This window comes from Nilaparvata lugens, chromosome 1, assembly GCF_014356525.2.
Source record: "Nilaparvata lugens isolate BPH chromosome 1, ASM1435652v1, whole genome shotgun sequence".
NCBI lineage: Eukaryota > Metazoa > Arthropoda > Insecta > Hemiptera > Delphacidae > Nilaparvata > Nilaparvata lugens.
This window is the reverse complement of record NC_052504.1, coordinates 23,217,432-23,244,353: the sequence shown is the minus strand read 5'-3', so window position 1 is coordinate 23,244,353 and position 26,922 is coordinate 23,217,432. Positions and strand designations below refer to the sequence as shown.

Below are 26,922 nucleotides of genomic sequence, written 5' to 3'. Positions count from 1 at the left end.
ATAATCATTAATTAAAAAATAACTATAGGTCAAATAAAAATGATCTAGACGCCAATAGAAAGAAGACATTCTTCCCGTTGATTTGATATAAAATTATTACGCATTACGACGCCCCATGATTCTGAGAGAAGTGATATTCAAAAGAAAAACAAATCTTTGCAATGTTTCCAATTTTATTATAAAAGTCGAATTTCCTTTTAATCTTTCAACCCTGTAACTTTTTTATCACTACTAGGATATCGAGGATGATATTCCACATCCAATACTGACGTTGAATTGGGAATTTGAGAAAGTTGCAATTTTACACGATTTGGCAACCTTGTAATTTCTTCGGATGGAGGGCCAAGTCTCAACTTATTTTACACAGACTATATAATATCATTGCGGTGTTTGTGCTGGCGCAAACCAATGCGTTACATTGGAACAATCATAGATACCTATAATACAAGGGCCCGGCCTATGCTATTGCAACGTCGCAGCGTAGGCCTAGAATCTAATACATGATTGGTGAAAAAGATCTAAAAGTATTGGTGAAAAAGTATTTTTATTTTAATTTTTTTCACCAATCATTAGATTCCAGGCCTACGCTGCGACGTTGCAATATCGTAGGCTGGGGCCTATAGGTAGTTATGGTACAATGCGTTACAACATTTGCTACATGTAGCATTTGCAGCGCTTTTCCGCTTTGCAAATTTTGTGACGAGTTACAGTAACAGACATTGCACGACCACAAGTAGAAAAATAGCGAACACAGAACATTGTTGGAGATTATTATTTATACCTATCCAATATTGTATGATCTTAGTCATGCAGATTATAAAAATATAAGGATAGCTGTATCCTTCCTCAATTGTGGTACAAGAGTATGGTATTCTCCAAATTGAAGTCTATCTTCAAATGGCATGCACCCACATTTTTTAGACCTTTGATCTTTTTCAGAGTCTGCCGCCACAGCAAGTAATAGTAGTGCTTATGATGATGTCATGATGAACTTCAGTAAATTGAGATGAAGTAGCCTACAGTAGTACCGTAAATTTTAGATGCTAAAATGTTTGGTTAGAACAACTCGAATATTCCCGCGCCCCACATTGAGATTAAAACTTTGATTGAGAAAACTTTGTTTGGAAACCGCTGTCTGAATTCTTGAAAATTCCGCAACGAATTTGTACGCAACGGTGTGCGCATACCAAGTAGCCTATAAGGCTACGCCCCATGATTCTGAGAGAAGTGATATTCAAAAGAAATAGCTTACAAATCTTCGCGATGTTTCCAATGTTATCATAAAAGTTGAATTTCCTTTCAATCCTTCAACCCTGAAGCTATTTTAGTACTATGAGGATATCGGGGATGATATTCTACATCCAATAGACGTTGAATTCAAAATCTGAAAAAGTTGCAATTTTACACGATTCGGCAACCCTGTAATTTCTTCGGATGGAGGGCCAAGTCTCAACTTATTTTACACAGACTATAAATTTCCGAACGGCAAGTTCTCCGAATTGAGAAATTGTTGAGATTCTCAACTGACCGAAAGTGATAGGATTCCTAAACGACCGTAAATTTCTCTAGTTTGTCGCAAATGACCGAAAGCGTTCGGCCAAATGGGAAAATGAATTTTTCGGCTGGATGGGAATCCTATCACTTTTGGTTGTTTGGGATCCCACGTTTGCTGTCACACCATATAGAGGGCTTCATCCCAAAAACCTCCTAAAACAGCCAAATTTTGCGACTTCTATTTTATCTCGAAAACATTGAGTTTTTTTCTAAGAAAAAGCAATTTCGGCGACATTTAAAACAATAAAATTTACAATAAATTGAGTGATCACGCAAGATTCTACAATTTCTGGTTTTAGAGCTACAGATTTTCAAATAATGGTCTTTTTTCAATTCTGGAACATTGCTTCGACTTATACAACTTGGAGTATCATGTTAAGGCACAGTTAATTCTGAACAAGACTCCACAGAAGTTTTTAAAATTCAGTATTAGAGGAGGGGGAATACTCGCAAAGATAGAAAACCATGTCTCAAACCCAAAATACAAATTTATATTTTAAATTTTAATAGCTTTTTAATTCAATATTTTGGATCATATTTTTATACAAGGGTAATGTTCTATCAGAAAAACCGGTTAGATGCACTTCTCCGTATTTTGGATGGACTCATTAAACTGTTGGTCCCGGCTGCCTAATAAAAGTCGTTAGATCATGTCAGAGGCCTTGAAATTGATGTGATGCGACCTGAAAACTCTTAAGACACCAGACCGGAGCCAGCCAGGTCACTCGAAATTATTATTATTATCATTTTTTGAACTTACTGTTTTTTGAAATAGGAACTTCTATTATTAAAAGTGATGAGACATTTCATGAAACCTAGCTCCTCATTTGGTAATAATAATTATCATTACAACAGAGCTTTTGTGCATACGGTAAAGGGGTAGGGAAGGGAAATATCCCTGCCTAAGGGGTAGTAAAGTGGGGAGTATCCCTGCCTAAAAATAGATTTAAAAAATGTATAAATTCATTTGTATTTGAGTGTTCAATTTAAACATTATTATTTCGGTGTGATCACATCTTTTGTAACGACTCTGATTTTCGTAAGATTTGTAACACTCTGATTGTTGCAAACTGATTGCAGCTGTTACTGGCTTCATAATTGAAGACGTTCTTTGTGGAATCATACAACGTTCGACTTCCAGGATGACTACCAACCTTGGATCCTGCAACAATTGAAGCAAGGCATTTTTCATGTAAGTACTTGACTTGACTATTACGACATCGCTTCGATAATGATAAAAATATTATCAAATGTTTCTTTGATGTCACAATACATTTTGTTTATCATATGCAAATTTTATTTTTATTTTTTATTCAGTTGAAAGTATTTCCATCTCTCTTTATTTATTCAGTACTTGGATTTTCCATTATACAACTTTTGAATTAGTGCAAATATACGGTAAACCGGGGTGATTTTGTACCCAATTTTGGGGAGTTGAAATTTTGAATAGCTTGCGTCAATACTTAGGTTGAAACAAATCTCTAACTAAAAAGTTAGTATTTTACATCACTTGAATAAATATATCTTTTTTTTTTTGAAAATAAGATAAATGTCAACCACACGAAGGTGACTTTGTCTCACTTTCAAAAATATATGAATTCAAGTTTATTTTCAAGAGTTAGACAAAGGGAACAAATTGTTAACCTTCAAAATAACCTTGAATAATAATATTAAAATCCATTTAAAAAAATCACAAATTATTTATTGGAAAATATTTTAGTTTCTGCTGCCCAAAGATCGTATGTAAAATGTTGGCTCCAGTTGCAGAATCTGCAAAAAATGAATATTTAGAACGTATTAATTTCAAGCAAGGTGAATATTTGGTTTCTCAGATAAAATACATCATATTTTTCATTGTATTTTCATCATATTCTGCATAGTATCATAATAATTATTATACTGAGACAAAGTCACCCCAAGTTTGACCTAAAAGTAACCTTCTTGTATTTAACTAGTAGCATAATCCTAACCAGTTCAACTATGTATATTATGGATATACCGATTGAAACATAATAAAACAACAAAAATGAAATGTACACACCGATATCACCAGTCTTTTAGAAATAAGTTTTCTACGAAGTTCTCCGATAGCAAAATCACAAGATGAAGCAAGCACTTTGGTTTTATGTCGAAAGTTCAACTAATATATCGAGATTCGACAAGATATCGATTGTAGAACCTCAATAATGATTAAGGCTACGGCTATCAATGTTGAACGTCGATTTTGGATAACTGTGACCGGAGGTAAACGGATTTGCATATTTTCCTGCGAGGTGGTACAGTCACCTCGCGGTAGACAGTCACCCCCGTTGACCGTAGTTAGTTATAGTATTCTCTTGTACGTGTATATGAATGATTGAGCTACCTTCCATAATGCGGCATTTTTTGCTGTTCCGTTCATGCCCCTGGTCCTATAGGGGACGGAGTAGTGAGGTTCTACTGTAATCACAAAAGTAGCTTTTTATAAATTATACGCTATTCCATATACTCAATTTTCAGTTTAAACGTTCAATTTATCAAAACTGAAAAATAGAGGGAGTAAGGCTTGATTGGTAACTCATCATAACGTTTATAATTAGAAGATACCTATTTAATTTGCTTGCATTTTTCATTGAATTGGTAGATAAAAAGTTGAATATTTCAATTTTTATTGATGGCAATAGATTTTCAATACCGTAATCAAGTTTATCAAGTTGTAATCAATGCAACAGAAGCTGACTTTACAATTTTGGTTAATATCATTCAGTTTGATATTTTGTACATGAGTTTCAAAGAACAAATGATAGCGTGTTTGTTAAATCAATTTATTGAAATAGGTGTTTGATGTTTCAGCAGTAGCTGGTGGCTGAAACTACTCAAACACGACGTCAAGATGCAGTCTAGCAAATCTGCTAACTTTGAAAAGTCGTCGAGTATCACCACTAATATGGAGTGTGAAGATGAGGAGCTGAGTCCTGCGCAAATAGCCCACTATTCTCGTGCTGAAAATGACTATCAGACTCTTTGGACATCGTTACAGAAGAAATTGAGGCTGAAGGGCTTTACTGAGATTCCAGAACCGTTAATTTTGACCAAGCCTCCCAAGTTTGTTCCAGGATTAGGTTTTCAGATCGATTCATCTTCAATACAAAAATCTTCAAATACACCAGGTCAACCCATGCCTCCAACAATAACTTCTCAACCACTCAAGGTAATCACTTCACAAGGAAATAGAGCTCAGAGTCCCTTAAATACAATTGTGTCTTCCCAGAATACCATCTCCAAGCCAAGATCGAACACAGCTCCTATGCCCACTAGCACGATTGTCCCCGTTGGATCCAGACCTCTGAGCCAAGCATTGGGCCGTGCTCAGCCTTCAACACAATCATTGATGAGACCAAGAGGTGCCCTCCAGAGAGTAATACTTCCTCCTACTTCTACGGTAACCAGCACAACTCAAAGCTCTGCTCCCAAGCAACAAACCTCAAACCTCCCAAGCCTCAAAGAAGGTGGTTCAGCGGTCAAATCTACGGAAAAAACATTTCCATCTCTGATTGTATTAGCACGACCAACTCTGCAAGTGAAGAAAATGACTGCTGAACAAATGGCGGCTGCTTGTCAAGAAAGAGCTGCAGTTGATGGCAGAGTGAAGCAGGTGCTGCTGCACACTGCTACCAAATTCACAGAGTGGCTCATCCAACAGGGATTGTTGAAACGAGAACAGTTCTGCTCTACACATCTTGATGACGAGTTGAAACCCGTCAAATTGCAACTTGGCGTGTATTCAGACCCTAGCAAGTATCAAAACAGTGGTGGCTATGTGTGGCTTAGTGAATGTTGCCCTCAGAAAAGCAAATCCGTATTCACTGGATCCATTTTCGAAGATGCTCCCTTCCCTCCAAATATAATTTTGAAACTTATTTATCATTGGGCTTGTCAAACTAGTATAATGAACATTGTAGCTTGGGTGAAAGTGAGTAGCTTATTCATAAAAACGTTCTTCACAAGTCTGAGAGCTGTCTGCACAACTGCCGTTCATGAGAAGTATGAAAAGTTGGGTGGTGAAAATGTGAAGGTGGAGGTTGGTGTTATCAGCCTGGGAACTACCGCATCTGATGGAGGTGGCCGTCAAGTCAAGATTGAAGTATTAGGCATGATGGAAACTGAATCTAAATTAATGAGGTTGCAAGCTATTGAACCAACTCCAGGTCTTGATAAAAACTCGAAGAAAAAATTCAAAACAGTTCTAGAATCGATGGAGCATTTAGTTCACAAGAATAGCATTATCTATACTGACTTTACTATTGATAAGAGCACTTTGCAGTCAATGGGATTCAAGAATATTATTCAATCATCAAATATTGATCCAAATAAGAAAGTTCTGAAGGATTCAAATATAAATATTATGGAATATCTGAAAAAAGCAGTTCCCAAAATGTTTCAGAACACTCTAGCTTATCTCTCAAGACAGATGATACAGCAATTCTTGGATGAACTTGTTTGGAGGGAAAGATGGGGATATATATCAGCTAAAGCTTTTGATGCTTTGATTGAGGATCTTGCTGAGCAGACAAAACTGACAACAGGATATTCTCTAGTTTCAACTCTTCAGCGGATTGCATTAAATCCCTTCAAAGATTGGAAGTACTCTAATTGGAAAATTAATTGTGATTCCTGTGAACCTATGGATGTATCAGAATTGGAATCAAGTTCTTCAAAACTTCCAAAAATAAATGAAGACAGTACAAGCAGGTTTGGCCGCAAGAGACATGCAAGTGATCTACCAGCTCTTGTGAAGAGTCCCTCAATTGATCTAGCAAAGAGGTCTGATCTCATGGCGCTTGACAGCTTTTATTATGGTATGCTACCAGCTTCAAAGGTTGTTGAAGAAGGAGGTGATGCATTGTTGAAAATTAAGTGTGTTATTTGCTCATACGACTGTAATGATATAATTTCTTTCATGAAACATCTTATCAGTCATGCATTCCATGAAAGCTCAGAAGATAAGGATCCAATGTGTCGCTATTGTCTTAGAACTTTTGCAACCGATTATTGGCTGCAGAGTCACTTGTCAGAAACCCACATGAATGAAACTGGTTTCAAGTGTTGCATTTGTGAAGAAAAGTTCAAAGATCGTACATCTCTTATTCTTCACATGCATCGGTGTCATGTGGAGTTAGAATTACCTTACAAGTGCCAAATATGTGATTTCAGGACTTCGAAGTACACCGATGTGGTAGATCACTTCTATGATGCTCACCGCAAAGGCGAAACCCTCGTATGCCCCTTCTGTCTAAAAACAGTTGCATTGGCTGCTAATGGAAAGACTATAAGTCAGAACCAGTATTTCTTCTTGAATCATATTCAGAAACATAAAAGAAAAGCTGTTGCAAAAAAGTGCAGCAAATGTGTTTTGTGGTTTGTGCAGAAAGGATTACTTTTAGCTCATGAAAACTCTGATCACTCAAGTTGTAAAGATGTTGAAAATGTGCAAAGATTCGCTGCACCGGTTGATTGTGCTATGATGCCAAAGCCTAAGCCAAAGCTAACGCCACAGCCTTCTACCAGTCACAAACTGACAAAAGATATTCTGCTGGAAAACAGTCTTTTCTCGAAATCAACTGATTTGAAAAGTATTCAGTTGACAATTCCAGAGGAAAGCCTCGTCTGTTCAGAATGTGAAAGCAGTCTCAATGAAGAGGGTCATTTTCCAGCAGAGTTCAATTGTAAAAAGTGTAAATTTGTCACCAACTGCTATAATGCAATAGTTGATCATGTTACTGTATTGCATGACTTGAGATATGCTAGAGAGCCAGCAGGTAGCAAGCAAGTTAGCACAAAGCCATTCAAGAAAGACACTCAACTCAAAAATTCAATGCATTGCTGCTGTGGCTTCGAAAGCTCGTCTGGGAATAAGCTTGCCTGTCATCTCCTTTCATGCAAGAAGAAGTCTGCTTATCCTTCTCGTGTAATTGCTAAACAAAATGCGCTGAGACGGTCAGCGCCGGACTTGGACGACGAAGATTATGACCCCGATGATCCTGATGATCCAGGTGATCCTGAAGATGAAAACATTGCTCCAAATTCAAGCTTTGAATTGAGGTCTATTCGTAGAGGGCGAAGTTAAGAAGCTACTACTCTTATTTCTAGGGGCTACTGATGAACAGAATTGAACCGTATTCTATCCCTCTGCAATTTTAAATTTGCTACTACAAAGCTATATAATATACATGTTGCTTTCTTATATTCAAACTATAAAGTAAACGTAAAGTGATAGTAATTATCATTTATATTATTATACAATAATTAATTACACAATAATTAATTTAGATATAATATAAAGTGATAGTAATAATAGATTGATATCAAGAATTAATTTTTATCTTGCATACAAAAAAAGTTCCGTGATTATAAGAAAAATTTTACTCAATCAAACTACAGGATTTTTTCAATTTGTCTTTGACTATGGAATATAAATAATTGTTCATTGATCCGTCATTTAATCTCTTGATTTTTCACCATTTACTACTAAAAATATGTATCTTTTATTTTTTAAACTATTGTCATATTTTTTTAATTCCAAGCCAAGAGAAAATTAATACTTATTCCCTTCAAATGCTATAGAATACCATTATCAACAAAACGTTTTATGATGCAATTTTTATATTCTATTCTATTGGTTTATAGTATTTTAGTTTATAGTTTATTATTGATGGTTTATTCTGTTAACATTTATTACAAAGCTCAATGTAACTAAGAAATAAAAAGTGTAAGGCAGGGGTTCCCAACCTTTTTTGTACCAGGCCCCCCTCTGGTTATTTGGAGACTCCCCCACGCCCCCTTAAATTCCATTTTGCAATACCCTATTTCCACGGTGCCGTACATACAAAGTCCTACTTGATATGGTGAGTAGGTAGATTTTTTTGTTCACTGTTGAATGCAGCAACTCAGATTTGAAATTTTCAATAATTGCACGTATGATCCAAATTAAAACAATTATTACATGAAAAACGAAATAATTACTAATACAAAAGTTCTGAGGAAATTATGTTTGTCATTTTTTGGACTTTCTCCACGCCCCCAAAGGGGGGCGCGCCCCCCAGGTTGGGAACCCCTGGTGTAAGGAGGAGCTTTGTAATGTAATTGTGTACTCTTGAATATTATTTATTATAAGAAACATTACGAATCTGCCTGAGAATAATGGGTCATTAAGATTTTTTTTTAATTTCGCGTCAAACAATTTCGCTTATAATTAGCTTTTAGCTTTTTCTAAATTGCAATAATAAAACTATTTTTGGTCTTACTCAACTTGTTGTTAATTCATTTTCAAAATCCTAATACAGAGCCCATTAGGGCCCATGTGCAGCAACTCAGCTTAAACGGAGATAAATCAGCAGATCATATTTAAACCCGGAATGTAACACAGTAGACTGAATGCGACCATATATCTATATCAACAAGTAATCGTGGTTTAGCGTTTAACGTAGATTGTGCATATGACCCTTAGAATTTATTTTAGGCATTTTTTAGCTAACTCATGTTTGAGTAACAAATCTTGCTTAAATCTAATTAAAACTTTCAACTATAGTGATATTCACTTTATACTGCTATGTATAACATCAAGGCTTTCCATACAATCAATACAAACAGAAGTGAATCTTACTATAAAATATTGAATAGCCCTACAAGATACCATACACAAAAATCTCTAATAGAAAATGAATATTATGTTTTAGTGGTGAGGTTGGGGTCTCACAATTTTCATTCTTTGTACCGTACGGTAGGCTACTTACATTTTGAATATTCCAAAACCAAATAGTAGTCATTCACTCACCAACCAGTCCCAATATTCGTGGAAAGGATGATCATTGAAGAAGAATCAACTATTATCGATATTTTCATTAAACATTTTGCTTTTTCTTGACATTTTAAAAATGCTTATAACCTGTTATAGTGCTTATAATATAGTAAAAGATCATTTCCTCTAAAATGAGTTGGCAGTAAATTGAAGTTATATTTATTTTTATAATTTTTCAACATGAATTTTATCAGCTAAAGAGTCTCAAGGCTGTGCAAAGGCTTGAAATAAACTTTCTACTGGTGATTTTTTTTTCAAAGTTTTTCGATTTGTATACTATCGAGCTATCAAAATGGAAAAGTTTTCTCAGGAAAACATTTTTCCCTATCATTACTTTTAGAGATATAAACCCCTAAAGTTTTAATTTTTGGGACAGAACATTTCAAATTCGGTTAGAGATAAATCCATGAAATTTATAGGATAGAGTCTTCATGGTATTGTTGATCTAGTAAAACCAAAATTTTCTGAAAATATCAATTTTTGAGAAAGTTATTCAATTTACCAAAAATAACTCAACTAAAAGCTATTTTTGGTGGACACAGCTGTCATGCAGCGTTCCGATCCCACTCCGATCCGATCACAGATGGCAATCAACGGTCAAGAATGGTGGGTGCATGCTACACAATCATGTCTGCTCTGTCATTTGATCTGCCCCACCACCACTCCCACACCCAACACAAATATCGGATAAGAATAGGATGCATGACAGGTATAGCTGTACATATTTACGCTGTATTTTTTATAACAATAAGCATTTATCTTGATAATTGAAATTTTAAAAGGTGATCCACTTTGCGTTGGAAATCATGCACCAAGTCCCGGTTGCATGTACTTATATTAAATTTGACCACTGCTCTGAGTATCTATAACTAATCGCATCTAACTAAACTACACTGTCAAGAACTAAATTACTTAATCGACAATTATCATTTTGATAATATACTTATTGTATAAAGAATGAATCTGATAACTTCATTAATTGCAGTTAAATTTAATAGACGTACGTGCAACAGGGCCTGAGAATTACACTTGGACACCAGTGGCGGCACCGGTTTTTGGAGTGGACAGCCAGCAAAAGCACCAATAATGACACCAGTGAAAACATAGTGGAGCGGCAAGGATAGCTAATGTATATTATAGCCTACAGCGAAAAGCGGAGAACATATAGCTGAAAAAGTTATACCATCATATACATACTGTTTATTTTGGCCCTTGAATGCATCTTTGAACCCTTCCAGCTACCTACTTTCTCCGCTATATTCTCTACCATCGCCGTTCCATTATGTTTGCACTCTTGGAGTCTTTCCTTCACGTCGGAGTTCAGAGGCAAACAGCGGTGGTTTCACTGTGAGAGTTGAGAGGCAAGAGCCTCAAATGAGCAGTCAATAATAGCATAACACTAAACATGCAGTGGCCTTGCAACTAGTGGTGTCTGTCTATAATAGTAGTAGATACTGTGTCCAATGTCCTAATATTATTATTATTTCATCGTATAAAACCGCATTTGATGAGCACAGCTCAAACGGTGTACGATATGTCAAATAGGCTATATCGAATATATGGTTTCCCTCCATTGAGGGAAAGTTTTTCATTTTACAAAATTGTCTGAATGATTTTATGATCTCTAGGATTTCAATGAGAAGATCTCATAACATTCGCTTAATGAAAACCGGCAGCATTCAGTCAGTGTATCTTTGAGAGCTGTATCAAATTTACCAAGACTGTCTACACTCTTAAGTTCGTCCGTCAAATAGTTGAAAATTCTGAGCCCAGCATAATGAGTCCTAAGATAGTTCTCGGACACCAACGGTGTCAGAACAGAGAATGCTTGTTCAAATATAGCCTGGTTTCCCTAAGAAGTGCCATGAGGGCCCATGACATAGTGCTGTCATTGATGCTCCTACACTCCACTGTTATGGTGTCATACTGTCAGATTATCATTCCTAATTTCGGAATTTAACTCATTTAAATACCTCTGTTTTCAATTGAGAAATGGAAATGGATAAACTATCTTAACCGTACGTACTCACGTTAGTTACACCTACAAATATCAGTGGGCGAAAAAAGATTGTAGTTGATCACTTATTGCACAATTGAGAAATTTAGAAAATGAACAAACGTTATGAGTGGATGAAAAAATACGGTGATCATAATAATTATTATTCAAATGTATTTTTCAAGAACAAGTCTATGAAGTATATGCTGATATAGCTTATAGAGTTTGTAAAATACAGTGAAGAATAGCGGTTTATAATTGCCTACACATAGAAAATGAGAATCGAAAACTTCTATGTAGGCACTAGTTACCTACATGAGAATTTGTCTGTGTTCAAATATGTCAATTATCTCTCATAAATAGTTGGTGCTAGCTCCAACGAAGTAATAGTTGGATCGGATATCAAGGCATTAGGAAAATAATAATAAATTAGACATCCTGTGACTTGCGTCTCGTATATAATACAAATTTAAGGATATGCCTGTATGAAGAAAACATTTAAGCACTTACAGAAATTTACTGTATTTAGTATCTAGATCTTGCATCTAAAATTGAATATAATAATATAAGCTATACGTATTTTTTTAGGTTCGAAGCGTACGGTACATCTCAATCTTGAGTTTAGAATGGAGCAAAAAGAGAACAACTGTGGCAGTGAGCCTGGAAGCCGCAGTGAAGATGCGAATGAGCCGAATGTGGACAGCAGCGATGAATCGAGTGGTGAGACAGTGGTCAACTTGAGTTTGGCATCCTACTGGCTGCTGGCTGCTATAAGAGTGGCGCTCACTCTGCTTCCTCAGACTGGTTACGTCCATCCAGATGAATTTTTCCAGTCAATAGAAGTAGTTGCTGGTAAGCATGTTTGAATATTTATGCTTTAGACTATTTATTTATTTTTTGCTGAGGATGATGCCCACATGAGCTCTAGGCTTGTGCGTGGGTAATAAGACGATCACCCGTCCGATCATCCGATGTGAGATGAGTGGACCTACAGCTTTAGGTGGGTTCCGGACTCAGGGAAGCGATTTATACGTAGCTTATTTATGTAAATGAAAGTTACTTTACCTTCTCATTATAATTATGTACAGTCATGCTTTTATTGTCATGATGTATTGTGTATTTCAAAATATTATGCATAGAAGCATTTTGTAATTTATTCTTTCAACTACATCTCAAAATTTTAAAAATATATATCTTAAAAGTTATGTAAAACGCCTGGTCTGTAAATATCTTGTTACTTTTCTGAATGGAACACATTTTACAAAAATCACTTGGAACTTATAAGTGACCAGCAGGTAACACGTGCTCCGCAAGGGTCTATTTTAAAACTTGACAAACTGAAAACTTGACGTAATAAAATCTTGAAGGATTGAAAATAGGCCTATAACCATGAACCATCCTCGGTTAATTAAGAATCTATATGCAAAATTTAAAGTTAATCAGTCCAGTAGAACAGACGTGATGATGCGTCAAACATAATTTTCCTATCCCGTACGTGTATACCTCTACGCCAGTTCTTACCTCTATTTATATTATAGTATAGATTAGTTTGATTATTACACCATTAAACCGAGTTTTAACGAATCAAGTTTTTATTTAAGATGATGGTGATGCAAATATGATTAATATTCATCGTGTTATTGAGTGATTAAGTCGACTGAAGACTATTTGCTTGAGTTATTCTAAGAATACATGAAAATAAAGATTCTAATTCCAGGATTCAAATTAATAGATTCATTCTCATATTGTATAAGATTCATGTTTTCGATTAATGAAATGAAAGTGAAATTGTTATTTCAGGTAGTTCGCTGGGTGTGGAGTCGAATGCACCATGGGAGTTCAACTCAACTTTCCCGGTCCGCAGCATCACCTCTCCATTCCTGGTTGTCGGCGTGCCACTCATCCTCTTGAGGACCATCTCCATATTCCACATGTTTTGGTTCGGATATGGATTTGTAACTCCTTACACTGTGCTTGTCTTACCTCGACTCGTCTGTTGTCTGCTCTCGTTTCTAACCGATTACAGTCTGTACAGGTATGGCTTCACATTTTATCAATTAATCAATTGCTGGTGTTGGTTAATTTTGAAAATTACAGTAAATGAATAGGTAAATACCACCTTAGATGAAACCCCTATGATGAATAAAAAAGCACCACAATTCCATACATAAATACTTGAAACTTACGCTAGAAAACTCGATAATGGAAAAAATAGTAATAGGTACCTACCTACAGGTATAATAAAATGGTTGAAATTTGCATAATTTCATATAATATTGAAGAATTCTACCATTTGTAGAAATTTTTGTGAGTTAAATATGAAATTATTGATCTTATTCTAAAAAAAATATTTAAATTGTTTGTTCAATTTTGTTTTTTATAAGACAAAGGGATGTATTCTGTATTAGAAATTGATTATCAAATCCTTTTTCCAGTTTTGTGTACCTTGAAAAATAGTGGACTAAATTAACTGATAATACAATCAAATACAGTCAAATTTGGAAATAGATATTAAACTATAAAAACAAATCATTCAATAAATTATTCTTTATTGTTATAATCAGCGCACAAATACAGCAATACACCAATACAAAATTGGCATAGACTTATGATGACTATTTCGTCACTGAACCACATGTGAGATTTTTATCATAAACATAATTTTGACTCAACTATACGAATAAATAATATAAAGATTAAAAATTGTGGTACAGTAATTGGTTGTGGCTCGAATCAATAATACAAAAATAGCTTACACGAAACATTATTGTAGTGCATTGACAAAAACAATGTGATAATCCTACTTGATTTGTGTGTGGGACTAAATAATACTTACATACTGGACTAGAATAAAATACTTGAAACTAACAATTATTTTTTATGAATAACCTTATCATTAGTGATCACTAAGCCTTTGATGTTAACTTATTACACTTCTTATTTGTAGAATTATATGGTATAGAATATTTCAAGTATATCCTTCTCCTATATTTCAGGATATGCTGTTTATACAATCAGAACTACAGAACTCGACTATTGACTTTGGCCAGCTCGTATGTGGTTTTGGTCTATGGCACACGGACATTCTCCAACTCTATTGAAATGGCACTGGTTTCTGTTCTCATATACTTGGTGGCTGATTGCATGTTCCATTCTGACTCGGTAATTATAACTTACTGTAACTATAAAATGTTTCTCAATTTTAAATTCTAATGACCTGACAGGGTAGGCTATAAATAAAGGCTGTATTTACTTTTTGTTTGGACGTTTAAATTCGATTAAAGTACTGATACACAAAATGATAATATTGACAGTCTGCTTCTTTTTCTTTAATTTATTTGATCATTTCCCCATTTTGAATGGGATCTTCATAATCGTCATGCATTCTCTTCATCTACAGCAACCCCCCCACTCTCGCGCGCATATTCACAACCTCTATTCTTGTACTTTCTCTCATCCTCTCACACGTATCATACCATCCACAACCAAATCCTGCACCCTCCCGTCCAACATATTCCTTTTTAAATCTCTGCACATCACCAAATCACCTTATCCATGTACCGGTATCTTATTCATTATTTATTCCCATTCTTCAACGGATACAATATATATCTCAAATGTGTTTTCCTAACTTAAAACAAAAACTTCAAATACAATACACATCCAAATTACCAAAACTAGGAACAAAGTATTTGAAACTAAAATTCTTGAAATGGAGTTGTCAATAACATGATTGAAGAAAAAACTTAATGGTTATAGCAACAATAGTAATTTTGATCAGGTAAAGACATTTATTATCTATTCAACAACAGTGAAAAAACAACTTGATCATAAAATTATTGGAAACGGGAAAACAGGCTTATAGCCCTTACTGTTCCATTCCCGAATTTTGATTGCATAGTCCAAGAGATGTTAAGATTCTTCAGCAGTCACACATACATACATTTTGAAACATATACATATTTTTTAAACACATACATATATTTATTATGTGGAGATATTGTGATGGATGGGATGATATGACATGATTGTGAGATGGGTAATAATAAAGATGATAAGAAGAGTAGACCCAAGTATGCTGGAACAAGAAGAAAATGATGATGATGATATTGATGAAAGCCAAAAGCGCCAACTCAATCTTGTCACCCAGTGGATCAACATTTACTGTGTGCTTCTGATCTGACGATAAGGTGTTAATACTACTTCTTTCATGTTTATTTCAAGTTTTGAATTTTTCTTTCGACTTGAATTCATGATTTTTTCTAATGGGTGATTTTTGTCTCATAGGTGATATCAAAAGACGAGTTTTTGAGAGATCGGTACACAGCAGCTGACAATTGGAGAGACCGAATTAGAATTCACAAAGTGCGCATGTCTTTGCCGGGACATTCGATGAGCAAATGCATGCTGATTGCGTCGGTGACAGTGCTGGGCGTGTTCAACCGGCCGACATTCTTGGCGTTCGCGTGTGCGCCGATATTCTTCTGGCTGCACCGCGGTCTCGGCTCCAAGTACGTCGGCTTCACCGAGTTCAACCAGCGCTGCATGGCGCTCGCCGTTGCCGCCGTCCCGGCCTCCGCCCTCCTCATCGCCACCGACTCCATCTACTTCGGCTACTTGACTCTGGCTGAGATCCTCAACCAAGACGTCAAGCTCGACAGAAATTTCGTTGTCACGCCTTATAACTTTGTGAGGTACAACATGAAAACGGAAAATCTAGCTGAACACGGACTGCACAGCAACTACACTCACCTGCTGGTCAACATTCCTTTGCTCTACAATGTACTTGGAATAGCTGGCATCGAATCGTTTGTCTTCATTTTCGTCAAGTAAGCCATAAACCAACTTACGTAATTTATCAATAACAGATACTAATTTGAATTTATGAATAGTTCGCTCTAGAAAAATTTGGTATAATTAAGCGCTTCACGCACACCGACGCGGAAAGAGTGACTAGTCGGCTGCGGCTGCAATTATTCAAAAAAACAACCATGCAGAATTAGTTAAAATTATTCACAAAAATAACTTTGAAGAAAAACAAAAACAATTCAGTAATTTATTAGTCTAGTATTATTATAATAGAAATAGACTATCATTATATTTTTTTTATAGCGAGTTTTTTGCAACTTTAGTTATGTCGCTTCTCGCACCCCAATCGCCATCTTTCCTTGTCTATCCAGTGTCCTTCAAAGAGACCTCTACTCTCAATTTGAATGTGGACATTGGATACCCATTTCTTTCGTGGTCTTCCACGCCTATTTCTTGTCGCTGGTACCAAATTCCATACCTTCAAAGGCAGTCTTCCTTCATTCGTTCTGCGCAGGTATCCATATCATTTCAATTGTTTCTCTCCAATGACATCCATTATTGTGTTTTTTGCGCTCATTCTTGTTTTTTGCTCTTATGATTTCATTGCTGATTGCAACGTCAATCCTAAACTCCTCCTCCAGTTCATCATTTCCGCTGAGAGAAGTTTTGAGATGTCAAATTGTCCACACACCACACTTCTGACCCATTTACTATTAATCTGATCATTCTATTTACTATTAATAATAGTACTACAATATAGCTCACATACGGTACTAAAACTCGTATTAGCTGGTGAATACGTTTGAAAAAGAAAGTAAATCTATCTTCATTGTAAAATATTTATAAATGTAAGCAATGATTCGATAAAACATACTTCATGATATTGATACTTGATGCGATCATTTTTATTTCAAAGCATTGGCTAAATTCAAGCTAGCCTTATATCGCTTGATAAGTGAATCCGCAATATTCTAGTTGCAATTGTATTTGCTGAAGAATATGTCAAAACCTATGAAATAATGTCTACCTCACCAACCTACATTACTAATTCTTAACATTCCTAGTCTCAATCAATCAGGTACTACCACTTTCATTTTATAATTTCTAAGAATTTAAATATTTTTATTAATATTTACATTTTTTAAACTTTAAAAACTATTCAAACTAAAAGAAATTATAAAAATCAAGTCTCAGTTTCTGTTTGTCCATTTTTTTCTAATAACCGCACATTTTTCTATTGTTTCACCTGTAATATAATTATTTTAAAATGGAATCATCCGGATATGAGTCGTTTTCTCAAAAAACAGTAATACTGCCTTGTTAAACGACAGATTTTCATGAATTGTTTTCAATCTTTTTCAGGATTATGTCAAAAAAGTGGAGTGACCTGCCTAGAATCCAAAGCCTCATTGGCCTGATGATTCTCTCAATTTTCTTTCCCGTCTTCATCCTGTCTCTATTCCCTCACCAAGAGCCGCGATTCCTGATTCCATGCACTATGGCAATGGTATTTCTACACTCACAAAAGATTCGCAACGTCTACGACCCAGCGAACTTCATCCAGAAAGAAGAGAACGGCTCCAAAGTGTTCCTCAAGAAGGACGTCAAACTGAACATCAAAGACTGGATTCTCTCTGTATGGTATCTGATCAACATAGTGTGTGTGATCTTCTACGGGTTCCTGCATCAAGCCGGAATGTATCCACTCGTAAAGCATTTGGCCAATGAGATGCAAACAAAGTCGAGACTTACATCGGTGCATCTTGTCACAAGTCACATCTACTCACTTCCCCTATCGACTCTGCTCATCAGGGACCATTCCAGGCAATTGACTACTAAAGAAGGACTCAGGTGAGCGAATTTGATCAATCAATCTGGTGATACACATTATAATGGTTGTGTCAATTTTCTATTCTAGTCAAATGCTAATGATCATTTTCTGTCCCGTTTCTGTGTCTTCACTCTACGAGTTAACAATTAATTACTTGTGGAACTGGAGGAGGACTTTTAGAACCGTAACCTATATTTTGTCATTAATTCATACCATTTTCTCTCCCATCATGAAATAAGTTATGTTCTCGAAGAGCTATTCTACTATTTATAGCTCCAGCTAAAAATGTTACAATGTTGTAGTATAAATGTTACAAAGTAGTAAAGTATAATAAACTTACGTTTGAGTGACTGTGTCATTACTTATTAACTTTGGTGATAGCCTCTCTGTCTTCGTCAAATATATTTTCTTTCTCGTTTTGTGCGATGGGTCTTTCGAGACCCACACAGCAAATAATAAATCAATCAATCTTAGTTCCTGTTTTGATGGAGGAGAGAGCAACGGAAAAGGACCCTCATGACGAAATGCCTTGTGAACTGATCCAGTTAGTCTACGCTGGTAGTTATTGACAAGCTTTACTTGTGTAATTGGACTTTCCAACAACAAAAACACAGAAATAAAAATCAATCGATCTGTGTTTTTGACATTCACGGCAGTAGAAAATTAATACAAGTTTACACTACACTTGATATACATTACTAATACATTATCGTACTACTATATAATTATTATAATATATATAATACTACTACTTACGACTTGATTGCGACTTCTACTTCCATGCAAATCATTGTACAGAATTCTATTTTTGTTATACTTAAATTAAATTCTCTATTGAAATTCATTTGATTTAAATTAACAAATAATTTTTCTTTGCATTTTCCCAGGTACAAACAAGCCAAAGATTTCTTCTTATATGAAGAAGGCTCTTCGCAAAATATGAGTGTGGTTGCTGCAAACATCAAAACTCTACTAGACGAATGCGATCGAAGGTGGGTAGAGAAAAGACTCAAATACAAAATTCTCTTCGCTTTGCCATCAAGTTTGACGGAAGATTTCCAGGTGGCAGCCTTCAAGCTCAATCTGAGTCATTCAATTGAAGAAGTGTTCTATCCACACATATCGACTGAAGCGCTGCCCAATCTGCGGGTTGACGCTTTCAAGGAATGTCGCATGAAGCTCTCGTCGGTCGATTCACGGTTTGTCGACTGGGGCGAGTGCAACAAGGATGGGCAACGGGAGCGAGAGCGCGACTTCACCTGGGACATGCCGTTGCGATACTTTTCAAATCTGGTTCATCAAATTGGACTAACGTTGTTCCGCATTGAAAAAAGGTGAATCATGCTAGATGTACAGATGGATCAGTCTTATTCTATTATTCCAAGTCCATTACAAGGAAGAGCTCACCTCGGTACGTAATATATGCTATAGTTTAATCAAAAATGTTGCTCTTATATACTATCGTTTGATCAGATGCGACTATTCCAAACTACTACCTTCCAACCAAATATAATCAGGAAAATAGAGTAAGAGTTTGATAATATAATAGAATGACTGCCTTTATTTTTCCTAGAGAGCGTAGTTAGAGCGCAGTCGGCCCTCTCTTATACTTAACTCTCTAATGTGTAATATGTATATAATGTGTTTATATATTTGTTCCATATACTAGTCAAAATTTCAAATGTTATTTTATTTTAGAATAAGTCTCAGTAGCAGAAAAATAGATTGATCTCTTTGTGAATTTAAATCTGTTTTTACTACTTTCACACTGTTTTGGGAATATTATGCATGTAATACAATAATATTGGAGGTGATGATTTGCAATATAAGTTGAGCTAGTAACGAGTAAGTGTAACCCGTGCTCCGAAAAGTTCTGTTGAAAGCACAAATAGAATGAATTTAGTTTTATAGTTCCAGTCTGAAATTGGAAGTATTAAAAACTGTAATACTTCACAACTGAATCGAAAAACTATTTGATCGGACTTTTATCTTACGTAAACTTTGAATTACAAATTGAATAAATTTGTTCTAATTATTAAAATTATAAATCATTAATTGAAATTAAAATAGGCATATATTGGTAATTTGAAAGACTATACAAAATTTCAAGTTAATCAGTTTAGTAGTTCAACTGTGATGATTTATCCCATACGTGTATAACATTTCCTTTCTTTGTATTTAGTATAGATTATATTTTAATTACTTCTGATGATTTTCTGACATGTAATAATTAATAGGCCTATTATACATTATATTTGTGTTTAGAAGTGACCGAGTAAGGAACATGTAACTTAAGGATGACAGTTGGAGTAAGTCAAAATTATTGTCTTAAAAAACTAACACGAAATTAAAACTAATAAACTGTTATACCGATTCTATTGTCGCAGGCCTTATTACAACCGTAGTTTCTACGAAAAAAATGGGTTGTGTAATAAAAGTAGTGCCTTTACTATTATATACTTGTTAAAATATTCTGTGTTACTTAAGCAATGTATAAAACAGAAGCTGATATTAGGTTACTTATATAGGTAGCTGATATATTACATTTGGCACTAGGCTATGTTTCTCATATCAGTTTTTCAAATTGAAAGCGGAATTGATTTTTTTTGAGTTAACTAATGTCTCCATGGTGCATCTATGAAATAGAATTGTTTATCAAATTGCAGATACAACTTGTTGAATAATAATGGTTCGATCTCATTAAAATCCAGAAGCAATAAAATAGCAATCTTAATCCAGATTGAGAAGATATTATGAATTGCGCAAGTAGTGAAACTGAATAAGTAATTTGAATACTGTTTTACAATTAACAGTAAACAAAATAAATAATAAAATAATACCATAGTATTTTTATTATAAGAGAGGACTAGTTTTTAGAAACTTGATCTCATTATATAATATGTAGTATGTATTATATTCTATATTATTATTTTGTAATGTATTTTTGGGAAGTAGTATCACCTTTTTATTCTATAACGTCACGAATTCTATTATTGTTTAATTGTATAATGCTTACAAAAATTGTCCAATTTTCCTTCACTTATAATAAATTATTCAATGAAGTAGTTTATAAGGCCAGATGTCTCGCTACAAAAACATTGGTCTCTTTTTTAGACTCATTTTGTACAACAATTTTACCATAAGTTATTGAAAATTCTTTAAGATGTTTTTATAATAATTGAAATTGGTTTATCGTGCTCTATCTTTATCTTAAAACATGAAATTCAAAAATTAAAATAAATTTCATATTTATTTTATAATAATGTAAAGTGTATGCCAATTCATTATTACTGTATATTTTATTCAAAGATATAAGGTTTTTTAATTCAATAGTATTCTTGACTACAAATGAATTTTATTATATTCTACAAGAAATCTGGTAATTGATCAGCTTTTTTTCTCACAAGTGGAAGTGAGTTTTCCCAAATTCTCTCTCATTTAAAAACCTGCAATATTAAATAATTGAATGAAAAAAACGTTTGACTAGTATCAAGTTTCTTACTTGTAATAAATCTAATGAACTCCAAAGTATTGTGATTTATGCCAGTTAAATTTGAAATTGGAAGAAAGAAATAGATAATATGGGATGGCTTGAAAACATCGGAAAGTAAATGAATGAGGGCATGTGGGTCATCAAATATCTGTCAGAGAAGAGAGTGAGGAGCTGAAATGCATTTCGGACAGAGTGGAGGAGGAAAGCGATTAAGGGCAAGACATGTTGTCGTCTTCAAAGTACAGTTCCAAACAAATTTCCTACTACTCGCATAAACCATAAATATTGTTAACCCAGTTGGAAAGTTTATTGTCTTCTGGCAGGGAAGAAACGACATTATATCTAATAAGACATCTATTTAAGTGGTATCCATAGAAACAGTCCATTCTGATTATCTCTGCTCCTATCAGTATTATGATTTGTAGACAGCAGACAATGCCAGTCTTCCTCTATCTCTATATTCCACCGGTGACATTCATGATCCAGCATTTTGGGTGGATGTAGCCTAAGCCTATTGTTCTCAGTTATTTCTTTCTCAGTTGATCATGACAAAATAGATCAAGTAAGTTCAATAGAAGAACATATTAATATTCCTTACATTTCACTAATATTTAAAATGTATTCTATTACTGTACAATACAATTTTAATGCTCTTTATATGGTGACTAAGCAAAAAGTAATTTCTGCAAGAACAAAAATTTCTAGTGGAGATACCAAAAGATATTGAGTGCTTTTGATGTTATTGCTTTTACTAAAATTTTATTTAAAAATAAATTAATTGGAGAGGTGCAAGTATTCTGTGACTTATGAATTTTTACTGAAGTGTTAAAAATATTTCTATAGATAACAAATGCTTATACAGTAGCGCCCAAACACTTGAGTAGTGACAGCCATACTAAATACTTCAAGTAGCTGTCACATAGACCTGTCTATCATAGATGGGTATATTGCAGGTCGTTTATAAATGATAGGACAAAAAAGTACATACTTATTTTAAATGACATATGATTCATTTTGACATGTCTGTATCACATGATTTTCATCAATTATTTTATCAATAATAACAAAAATTGCCTTGAAATACAAAAGATTAAATTCTTTACTATCCTTAAAATTATCCTTATTAGGATCAATGTAGATCACGTAAAGAATTTGAGGAATCCTCATGGGAGGTGTCGAGCAGCGTTACTCAGTTTTATCGTAATCTGTTGAACGGTCTAGCTCGACATACTTTTTTAAATGACAACATTTATTTATTGTTTTGGAATCTCTCGAGAAGAACGGACGAACTTCTAAATTTAAAAAAAATTAATTACTGAAAATTGAGTGAGTAGCCTACACCCTATTTTAAGTAATCTAGCAATTGTATAAATATTTACAATCAACTATAATAACAGAAGAGGTAGAACAGACGAACATTTTAATATTTCTCTCCCAAATTTAGATTAATATTAGTTGAAAATAAGACTAGTGCGGTAGGACTGGTACGGTATTTCAAAATTAAATTTTTGGTAAGCGTAATAGTTCAGCTTTTAGTAAAACAACAGTTTATTTATAGATTCAAACGTTTTTTCTCCTCTTTTCCCCATTTCATTGAAATTTACTTTCAGACTAATAATGGCAAAAACTCCTGAAGGCAAACATACCGGTCATCATGAATTGAAGCAGATCCCACCTCTAGACTATTCTTTCAAGAAATTGGAATTGTTAACAGAAGGTATTCTTAATAAATTATAAGTTATTCATGCGGTAACTATTTAATAAGAACCTTGAATGTTTGTTATACATTATTCTAAATATAAGTTTTCTATTAATAGTTTAGCTAATTTGATAAGAACCTTGAATGTTTATTATACATTATTCTAAATATAAGTTTTCTGTCAAATCTGCCACAGGCCCATAAATGAATAAATATTTTATTTCATTTAGAAAATTTAAAAAATAAAAGTATCAATAAATTTATTATTCCTAAATTTAGGAACAATATTCAAATAATTTACTATTCGATGATAATAATATTATACTTATTCAAAATAAAGATTGAATTAGATTTATTTAGAAATATAATAGAAAGCAGAACTCTCATAGTCAAGGAGAAAAAAGTAATACATTGATTTCTGTGATCACTCTGCTAGCATATATCAATATTATTTTCATGTTATTGTGTAGATCAATCAGGGCTACGTTACATGAAAAAAAAAACGTTCTTCAAAACTCATGAAAATACTGATATTAAAAAAATTATACATATCAAACCATTCATGTTCAACTATTTGATTTGAAATCAATAAGTTCTCACTTAAGGGTTTTGGGGAAGATTCACCACAGCAATAATTAATTTATTCCCTACTTTTCACAGCTACGGTATGTATAGCGACAAGAGTTAAGAGGTGGTGAGCTACCTACACTGCAATGTGAAAATAATGAATGCTATGCTAGCAGAGATATGAAATTCTTATTGAAAAAAGAATTCATTGAAATACCTTACTTTTTCAATTTCTTATCAGTAATTGAAAACTTTACATTAAATTCAATAAAGTTGATTCATTTTCATTCTTTTTTTAATTTTTCTATGGATAAAATTCTGTTATAATTTTACTCATACAAGTGAAAAGATTAACTATCAATAAAAAAAGAAATATGAAAAAAATAATCGATTGTAATCTTGATGATAGATATTTTGAGAGAAAAGCCAAGAGGGTCAAGAACCAAATATATTCCACGCAGGGGATCAAACGAGAGGTTTGTCACAGCTTCAATTTGGCTCAATAATAACAGAATTGTCTCAGTTGATGGACTACATAAGTTGATAAATGCATTATTGGAGTATCCTTCCAGATTAACCTGGCTTGATTTATCCTTTAACAGAATAGAATTTCTTAGTAAGGTAAGCAAGGATGTGTAATATTGTATTGTATTTATTAACACACTTATGACGTAGTAAAACGAATTCACAGCACTACTGCACTTTACAGTAGCCTACCTAGTAAAAAATAATTATCAAAATTTACATTTTAAACTTTTATTCATGTTGATATTTTTATTGATTATCCTACTGTTAATTAAATAGTTGGAGAGAATAGATATTAAAATGCAATTATTATGAGTAATTTAGTTGAACATACAAGTTGTCACTGGCGATTACATTATACCACAGAATACAAATATTGCTGTATTTGTATGAAGTGTAGTAGTACGATGAAATCTGAGCATTGTGTCAAATGTTATAAGTGTTTGAAATTTTGATCCTTCAGGTGTCCTTAAGCGCGCCTCTCCACTAGTAAATACTGAAATGAAGTGCATCTAACGGGTGATTCTCGTAGAACATAATCTCATGAGCTTATGTCATTGTGCGAAATATCAATGTGAGGACAATGTAGTTGAAGCTGAAAATTAGGTGTTTTTCACAATACAAGGAGCATTGTTGTCAGGTGTACCTGGAAATCTATTAATAAAGCAAAATAAATCTTATAGCACCCTTTATTTAAAAAAAAAAACTTTAAAATAGTTGAACTATTTTAAAGTTTTTAAAAAATAAAGGTATAAGATTTATTTTGTTTTATTAATTTAAAAGTAGCCCATGTCAATAAGTGTTTCTGGAAATCTATATTTTGAGATAGAGCGCTCTACCTGATCTCAGTTTGTAGAGCACAAAAATACGCCCTAAGGGATTTTGAGTTATACATCTAAATGGTAACAATCGGAAGATATTGTTGATCAAAAACTGAAATTCATCAAAATTGAAGTTTTTCTTCAAATCTCACTCATTTTTGAAAAATCTAACTCAGTACGGTACTCATTGGAGATAGAGAGTTCCGAATGATCTTATTGTATTCAGAATTTTATAATCTAAAAAAAAGGCAAGAGCAAATTTTTCTGTCCGATTACGAGATTTGGCAGAAATAGCTGAAAACTGGAAAATGAGCCGAAAATACGAGGTTTTTGGGGTTTGGGCCACCCTATATCTAGCACAAGGAAATTTTGCATGAAGAAAATTGGTTCTGGACTTCTCTTATGTACCCAAATAATATATTAAAAAATCATAACTACAATATAGATTGCAAGCACACCCCCTTTTTATATCTATATTGACTGGACTAAACTGACATTTTCCACAAACTGAGTTTAGTATTTTAGAGCATTCTCGATGTCTTCTAGAACAGGAATGATGTGTCAAAATGACGTTAAATACAGATATTTCAGTAGAAATTAACCAATTTAATCTGCTCTATCTGGTTGGATTTCCTAAGCTAAAATATGGTATATACACAATATTAATGCATTATGTGGTATCTGACAGTCGACATGATTTATTTATTCCTCTAGTAATATGCAGTTACAATAATATACCTTAGGGATACTGTATCCCTCCTCATATTTTTTTAATGATTATAATTGTGGTAGATGAATAGTCGATGTACATGAGTGAATAAAGAAAAATATTAATAATAATTAAATCATGATGCCATCAATAAGAAGCTTATTTATAATATTATTTGAATGTTATTACAGTAATTCGTTCAACATGTTGCAGGATTTGAAAAAGTTTCCTTCTCTCAGAATACTTTACCTCCATGGTAATAGGATAAAAGACATAAAAATGGTGGCATTCATGCTGGGTGTGATATCCACTCTGAGAACTCTAACGCTGCATGGCAATCCTATCGATGCAACTCCATACTACAGAAACTATATTTTGAAAACAATTCCACAACTTATGAGTCTGGACTTTGTAATGATAACGATGAGTGAGAGATTGGCACCTGCCCCACCACATAATCTCATTAATGAGAGAGTCGAAAAAATGCTCAATGAAAAATCAAGAGAAGTCTATTAAACTGACTAATTGGACAAAAATTATTGATCAATATTTTACTGTAAGTTGGAAATAAAATTTAAGACTGTTCAAAAAATTAGATACATAAGAGCACTAATCAGCCTATTATTTCAAGACCTAGTTGTCTGTTATTGAAACACAGTAGGCCTACCTAATTTATTTCGATTTCAATGAAATGTGTAACCACACAGTTTTCAAGATAATTCTAAAGCAGTGAAGTAGTAAAGAGCTCTATGAAACCTGAACTGTTAATGTGCAATAATAAATCATTCAAGTGATAAGCATCAAAGTATATAGCGCAATAATGCAGCTGTGCATTTTCTATTAACTCATGAAGCTAGTTGATCCAGGCAATAAATGCTCAAAAAACTGGGGAAAAGTTTGGAAGACAATTTTTGAACCCGCTGTTATTTTAAGGGTATTAAGAAGGTAAACATACCAAAAGTCCCCACCCTGTAGTCCCTGTGCTAAGGGGATGGGTTTGGTTCAAAGGTACCATTTTTTGGTTTCTAGTATCTTGAAAACTACTAGTCTTACTTTGATTATGGATACGTATGGATTCTTA

General features: G+C 33.9%; 2 protein-coding genes across 10 annotated transcripts in view; both read left to right on the top strand.

Annotated features, from left to right (window-relative positions):
• The window catches only part of LOC111062200 (GPI mannosyltransferase 4), a 28,104-nt gene extending 5,783 nt beyond the window's left edge, over window positions 1-22,321 (top strand). For 2 of the 8 annotated variants that reach the window (XM_039422467.1, XM_039422463.1), the window contains exons 2-7: window positions 11,976-12,239; window positions 13,188-13,422; window positions 14,384-14,549; window positions 15,675-16,216; window positions 17,559-18,047; window positions 18,915-22,321. In XM_039422467.1, coding sequence (XP_039278401.1) covers window positions 12,014-12,239; window positions 13,188-13,422; window positions 14,384-14,549; window positions 15,675-16,216; window positions 17,559-18,047; window positions 18,915-19,365 — 2,109 coding nt within the window. In that variant the 5' untranslated portion in view covers window positions 11,976-12,013 and the 3' untranslated portion in view covers window positions 19,366-22,321. Of the gene's footprint in view, window positions 1-2,634; window positions 2,747-4,386; window positions 8,842-9,975; window positions 10,101-10,389; window positions 10,517-11,972; window positions 12,240-13,187; window positions 13,423-14,383; window positions 14,550-15,674; window positions 16,217-17,558; window positions 18,048-18,914 lie in introns of those variants that run through there. The other 6 variants (XM_039422447.1, XM_039422434.1, XM_039422453.1 and 3 more) reach the window with 4 other exon arrangements.
• On the top strand, window positions 21,660-26,436 carry LOC111062201 (leucine-rich repeat-containing protein 51). 2 transcript variants are annotated; one of them, XM_039422805.1, is made up of 4 exons: window positions 21,660-22,082; window positions 23,131-23,237; window positions 24,196-24,407; window positions 26,055-26,436. In XM_039422805.1, exons 2-4 carry the CDS (start codon window positions 23,138-23,140, stop codon window positions 26,355-26,357), a joined length of 615 nt encoding a protein of 204 aa, XP_039278739.1. In that variant the 5' UTR covers window positions 21,660-22,082; window positions 23,131-23,137; the 3' UTR covers window positions 26,358-26,436. The 2 variants fall into 2 exon arrangements, with proteins under 2 accessions (XP_039278739.1, XP_022205589.2); XM_022349897.2 differs by lacking the exon at window positions 21,660-22,082 and adding an exon at window positions 22,520-22,846.
• Window positions 26,437-26,922: the final 486 nt, after the last annotated feature.